This window comes from Siphateles boraxobius, unplaced genomic scaffold (assembly GCF_051911475.1).
Source record: "Siphateles boraxobius isolate OS27281-9 unplaced genomic scaffold, OSU_SipBor_1 26, whole genome shotgun sequence".
NCBI lineage: Eukaryota > Metazoa > Chordata > Actinopteri > Cypriniformes > Leuciscidae > Siphateles > Siphateles boraxobius.
Window position 1 is genome coordinate 14091799 of NW_027508876.1, and position 6586 is coordinate 14098384.

At 43.1% G+C, this 6586-nt stretch overlaps 1 protein-coding gene across 1 annotated transcript; it reads right to left on the reverse strand.

Annotated features, from left to right (window-relative positions):
* Nucleotides 1–505: 505 nt before the first annotated feature.
* Nucleotides 506–1576, reverse strand: LOC143752281 (uncharacterized). The gene is made up of 3 exons (XM_077245418.1): nucleotides 1300–1576; nucleotides 916–1101; nucleotides 506–712 (listed from the first exon to the last, which is right to left on the reverse strand). Exons 1-3 carry the CDS (start codon nucleotides 1345–1347, stop codon nucleotides 506–508), a joined length of 441 nt encoding a protein of 146 aa, XP_077101533.1. The 5' UTR covers nucleotides 1348–1576.
* Between the last annotated feature and the right edge of the window lie 5010 nt (nucleotides 1577–6586).

Consider the following 6586-nt stretch of genomic DNA (forward strand, 5'->3'; position numbering starts at 1 on the left):
GCGCCGATTGCTTTGGGCCGGGCCTAGTCAAAGTCCAGGGCTGTTTTTTAGTCCCCGTCCGTCCCTACATACAGTATAGGAGTATGCATCAGAATAGATTTTATTGCCATTGTCAATGAAAGGTTTTACAGACTAGGAATTTTCTTCGGTGTACTCATGCAACATGAAACACAAACTTTTGCTAATGATAAAAAATAAGCAATAAACTGGTTGATTGATATATTCTTTTTTTATTTTCCATAAGCAAATCAATCAAACATTGTTTAGAGTGCTTTTCATACAAGAATGTAAAACTAAATTCAGGTGGTTGGTTGATAAAGTGACATTGCAGGTGTTGTAAACAAGAAAAAAGGTCTTTGTGACACAGTCCAAAGAAATTACATTCGCATCCTCTTCTGTGGACTCTTCTGTGTTGTGACCCTTGGCGCTGGGCATGTGATGTCTCTTGCCTCGTCAGCACAGAATGGCCTGATTTTTTCATATAGATAGTTCTGCCTGTCAATTTTCAGTCCAGGTGGGGCCAGGACAAGAAGACCGTCGACAGGGGGCAGATCTGCTCCATCGCGCAGTAGCTGATATTCGACAGGTTGTGCATCACGGTGACTAAATTGTCAATTTGCTCTAAACTGCCTGGATCCGGCTGTTGGTCCTTGACTTTGATTGACATACGCTGCTTCTTTTGTGGGGGTGACTGGTCCACACCTGCATTGTCCTGTTGAAAGAACAGACATAATCATGTAATGCTGACCAGATTTAATAAGTGATTCTTAAAAAAAATCTAAAGTCAAACTGCTTCTGCCATTTCAATATGAGGGGTCCGAATTGAAAACGACAAGAATATTGTCCAAGATTAAATTACTAAAGTGTTTCATAATTTCTAAATGTAAGTAAAAATGAGAGATCGGAGGGTCTAACCAATACTCTTTTCCGGGTCAGCTGAGACTTGGGCTGAAGGCTCCTCTGAGTTCTCTGGTCCAGTTGAGAAGTGGTCATCTGATGGGCTTGACGGTTGTACCTCCTCAGTTTAAGATTCTTCTTCACCTTGTTGTCAATTTCCACACATAGTTTTTGTGGAGGTGACTGACACAGACCTAAATTTTCCTGTTGAGGGAACAGATACATGTATAATCATGCAATGCTGGGCAGGTTTAATGAGTGCTTCTTAGACTAAATCTAAAGATGTCTAAATCTTTTTAGCGTTTTGTGACATAGAAAAAATAGTAGCATAGTTAAAGGCAATGTTTTCTTTTTTTCAATATATCTTAAAATAAGTAAAAACAAGAGATAGAAGGGACTTACAGAAGCTTCAATGCTCCATGGACACACACTCTTACTCCGACTGGGCATGGGTGCTCCCTGGGGAGACCCGGGAGCTTGCTGTGGGGAACACGGTTAAACAAGTGTTCTCTGTGGGGTATTGGCAGGCACAGACACTCCCTTTAGGATTTTCTGCTGCTGCTCCCACTTTTCCCTCTGCTGTCTAGGAATCCTGAGGCTTGCAAGTGGCACAATTACTGGTGCATTTTGCAAATGCTGCCTCAGCAGCTCCTTTCTCAGCAGCTCAGGGTTTTTAAGATTTCTCCAGTCGGGTGCTCCCTGTGCGGAACAGACAGGCGCTATCTTCAGAGAAGGGGCTAGAGGCTTCGGCTGCAGTTGCTCCCGTCTCAAGAGCTCAGAGATGTTTAGATTGTGCCTCTGTGAAATCTTGTCTGACATGCATGATCCCTGCAGAAAAGCTTGAGGCTTCTGTTGCAGCAGCTCCTGCCTCAGTGGCTCAGGGATCTTTAGTTTTCACCTATCTGCGATCTTCTCTGGCATGGGTGCTCCATGTGGGGAGCATTCGAGCACCTTTGAGGCAGCCACAGGTGTCCTCTGTAGAGACTTGACAGGCTTGGCCATTTCAAAAGAGGCTTTTTGGAAATGTTTGCAAATGTCCTGTGTGGATCTGGAGGGCAAACAAGCGTCCTGTGTGGATCTGGAGAGCACACGTGCGTCCTGTGTGGATCTGGAGGGCAGAGATGCATCATGTGTGGATCTTGAGAGCAAACGTGCGTCCTGTGTGGATCTGGAGGGCAAAGGTGCATCCTGTGTGGATCTGGAGGGCACACGTGTGTCCTGTCTGGATCTGGAGGGCACACGTGTGTCCTGTGTGGATCTGGAGAGCACACGTGCGTCCTGTGTGGATCTGGAGAGCACACGTGCGTCCTGTGTGGATCTGGAGAGCACACTTGCATCCTGTGTGGATCTGGAGGGCACAGGTGCTCCCTGTGTGGATCTGGAGAGCACACGTGCGTCCTGTGTGGATCTGGAGGGCACAGCTGCTCCCTGTGTGGATCTGGAGAGCACACGTGCGTCCTGTGTGGATCTGGAGAACAAACATGCGTCCTGTGTGGATCTGGAGAGCACACGTGTGTCCTGTGTGGATCTGGAGAGCACACGTGCGTCCTGTGTGGATCTGGAGAGCACACTTGCATCCTGTGTGGATCTGGAGGGCACAGGTGCTCCCTGTGTGGATCTGGAGAACAAACATGCGTCCTGTGTGGATCTGGAGAGCACACGTGCGTCCTGTGTGGATCTGGAGAACTAACGTGCGTCCTGTGTGGATCCGGGGAGAAAACGTGCATCCTGTGTGGATCAGGAGAGAAATCATGCGTCCTGTGTGGATCTGGAGAGCACACGTTCGTCCTGTGTGGATCTGGAGGGCAAAGGTGCATCCTGTGTGGATCTGGAGGGCAAAGGTGCATCCTGTGTGGATCTGGAGGGCAAAGGTGCATCCTGTGTGGATCTGGAGGGCACACGTGCGTCCTGTGTGGATCTGGAGAGCACACGTGCGTACTGTGTGGATCTGGAGAGCACACGTGCGTCCTGTGTGGATCTGAAGAGCACACGTGCGTCCTGTGTGGATCTGGAGGGCACAGGTGCTCCCTGCACTCTCTTCTGTCTCCACTGTGGTGTGGTCTTCAGTGTATCATCTGAGAAGCCTGATTGCTGGGACTGAGCCTTCTTAGATGCATCACTGAAGACCAGGGATGTGGGGCATGAAGTATCTCCTGCCTCCACAGTTCCCCAACACACGCTAGAGATGAGGTCCCCACACACAGGCTCATCAGATATGGGGTCTGAAACTTCCATGATTGCCCACCACCGCCCCGCAGCAAGGGCCGTACTGAGCTCATCTGAGTATTCAGCAGATGAGGACTGCTCCGCACTCTCAAAAATGGTGGACATGGTAGACATAAATTTGATGATGAAAGATGATCTAGAAGTGAACAATACTTTTTGCAATCTATATCTGTGAAACACTATGAAACAAAGAGAAAAGGAAGAGAAGAGTTGAGTAAACATACAGTAAAGAACCTGAAAGCTTGTTTTGCTTTTGTTTTGTTTGCCCAACGTATACTAATGTTGTCTGCACTGCAATTTTTGTTATCAGCGGGTCCACGAACACCTGTGTGCAGCCCAATTTTTGTGTTCACACTGACGGTGCATGTACAATAATGCATACGAAGAATGAAGAATGCAGACACAACTCAGTGCTGCTTGTAGATAAATAAGCAATTGTGCTGTACATTTGTCGAACTTGTCCATCCCTACATTTCTGTGCAGACACGGCTTGGTGCGAGATGAAGCGGAAAGCAGAAAATAAAGTTTACCTGGGCCTTTAGTTTTCTAAAAAAATTAATTAAAAAAATTTGCCTATACAATGTATGCCCATTGGCGGTCCATCAGATGAGCCAACCCAACCCTAGCAAAAAGTCGTTTATTAGACGTTGAATAGACGTAAATCTTCAACATCTAATTACGACTTTTCAACGTTGAAAACAGGTAGAATCTTCAACCTCTAAATGGAATATGTAAAACTCTTTCAATTTATTTGGGATAATAATGAACATGGTTTGGACGTTTGTTTTTCTCTGTTATTTTAGCACGTATAACAGACTTATCCTGTCTTAGATGATCAGTTGAAATCACGTTGTAAACTAGTCCAAGGTGGACCGACTTATTTTCAACCAAATTTCAACGTTGAAAGACGGTAATTGTTTACTGGGAAGGATGGCTAAGAGAGTAATTAAAATGTATCCAAAAATCAATGAAGCTGAAAAAGTTTTTTTTTTTTAAATCAATTTCTTTACCAATGTGCATAACTCAGATGCACATAATGTAAAAGCATATTATAATTTCCTATGTCCCACAGCCAAATTTTCGACTTCACAAATCAGCTTAAGGTCAACCAGCTTTCAGTATCACTTCAATGTGTAATCAGATCTGCTATTGGTTGGTCAGTGAAATATAAATTATCAACAATTATAGGCCTATAGAAAAAAATGGTTTGATCATTCTTGATTTACATGTCAGCCCAGCCTCCCATTTCCACTCAATTCGCCACTGTGTAGCATGCCTATTTATTTGCCTAGCCTAAATGTACAGTAAATCGAGACAATACAGATTCTTATACGAGTTATGAAAATATTAAAATTCAAATCCCCAAACCCTGTGTAAAAAGCGTACTCACACACACTCGCCGACTCGCTACAAAATTGCACAAAGCCGCTGCACTCAATAAACTCACCGAACGTTCTAAGGAATGCGGCGATCATTATGACGTTAATCGACCAAACGAGTCTGAGTGATGGGAGACCTAGGCTGTTTAGTTGGATTAAAACTTGCAATACAAATACAAAGAGTGACTAAGCATTATTAATTTATGATTGGATAGAAAAATTAGCGCTGTTTGTTATTTATATTGTTTTTAGCCTTTCCAACTGATGCATAAAGTGCTTTCCCGAACAGCAGCACGATACTGATTTTATACAATAAAAAAAAAAAAAAAATAGCCTACGTTAAGGCTGATATCGCCAGCAAATAGCCTATATCAAAAATAAATCGTTGCACATCTCCTGTCCTTGACCTGAAAATTTTCCAGCAGTTTAGCGGCTTGAGATCTCTGAAGCGAAGACAGAGGAGCCGAAACATAACGATGTATATTGTCCAAAAACCTGCTTGAGCTTTTTAAACTATAATTGTTTATTTTATTATAATGTAATGATTGAAAAACGGATAATTTAATTTTATAATATTAATATAAAAACGGATGTTAAATATTAAAATTCACCTGTCCATAGAAAAGCAATGCAGGTTAACATAACATGTCGTTTGCAGCTGAATATGAATTATTATGGGCTGCTGGTGGTGCTTGAGACTACATTTGTCATTTTGTGTTTCTGTGAAAAAAAGCTAACAATAATGAGGGTATATGATCTCTGCAGGTGGTGGGCATTCGCAAAATCCAGTTAAAGCTAGATTGTCTCATCCCATAAATTTTGCGTCTGAAAGGGAAACTACAATAAATGCATATTCAATTAGGTCAGCCGCAAAAATAACCCTGTCCACACCTTTTCACCGCTAACTGACAGTAGTGCTTTCAACGCCAAAAGGGCACTAATATTAAGGCATTATATTTAGTTTTTTTTGCACACACACACACACACACGTAGTGTTTCCATGTTTTATGGGGACTTTCCATAGACATAATGAATTTTATACTGTACAAACTGTATATTCTATTCCCGTACACTAACCCTACCCCTAAACCTACCCATCACAGAAAACTTTCTGCATTTTTACATTTTCAAAAAACATATGATTTATGAGCTGTTTTCCTAATGGGGACCAAAAAATGTCCCCACACGAACAAGGATTTCAGATATTGCCATCCTTATGGGGACATTTTGTCCCCATAATGTAGGGTTTACCAGGTCACACACACACACACACACACACACACACACACACACACACACACACACACACACACACACACACACACACACACACACACACACACACACACACACACACACACACACACACACACACACACACACACACACACACACACACACACACACACACACACACACACACACACAGTATACATATATAGGTTATATATGCTGCAAAAAAGTGATTATTTTAACCCTCATTCTGTCTGAAATGGTCAGTTTTTAAAGGTCCCCATATAGCTGAAGTGCCTTGGCAGCTTTATATGATGCATTGACTTAATTTCCACTGAAACAGGAAGCTAAGGCGGGACATATTGAATGGCTTTTCAAATAGCCAATAGCATTTAGTTTACCTCACAGACTGCAATTCGTACTGGACAGCACAATGCAAGCGAATCTGAGCGCTGATGATACATTGGAATCAATAGTAGAGATGTCAATAAATTCTAGCCATTTCATTCCTAACCAACGTACAGTTAGAAAACGGAATAGAACTCGTTATTGGCGTTATTTTACTTTAAAAAGTGTGGGTGGTGATGGCGCAGTGGATAAGACACATGCCTTTGGTTTGAGAGACCCGGGTTCGAATCCACTATGAGACACCAATGTGTCCCTGAGCAAGACACTTAACCCCTAGTTGCTCCGGAGGCGTGCGACCTCTGAAATATAGCAATTGTAAGTCGCTTTGGATAAAAGCGTCAGCTAAATGAATAAATGTAAATGTAAGTGGGTGGGACAGGCGTGTGGTGTGTGGGGGGGAGGAAGTTGCTATACAATGCTAAGATATAAAGGCTCCTTTAAGG

Excerpts from the sequence above, each read along its gene's own strand:
- LOC143752281 (XM_077245418.1), bottom strand. The coding sequence starts at position 1,347 with ATGCCCAGTCGGAGTAAGAGTGTGTGTCCATGGAGCATTGAAGCTTCT. Across the intron at positions 1,102-1,299 it reads CATGGAGCATTGAAGCTTCT|GAAAATTTAGGTCTGTGTCA; the intron begins GTAAGTCCCTTC and ends TTCCCTCAACAG. Across the intron at positions 713-915 it reads TGACCCGGAAAAGAGTATTG|GACAATGCAGGTGTGGACCA; the intron begins GTTAGACCCTCC and ends TTCTTTCAACAG.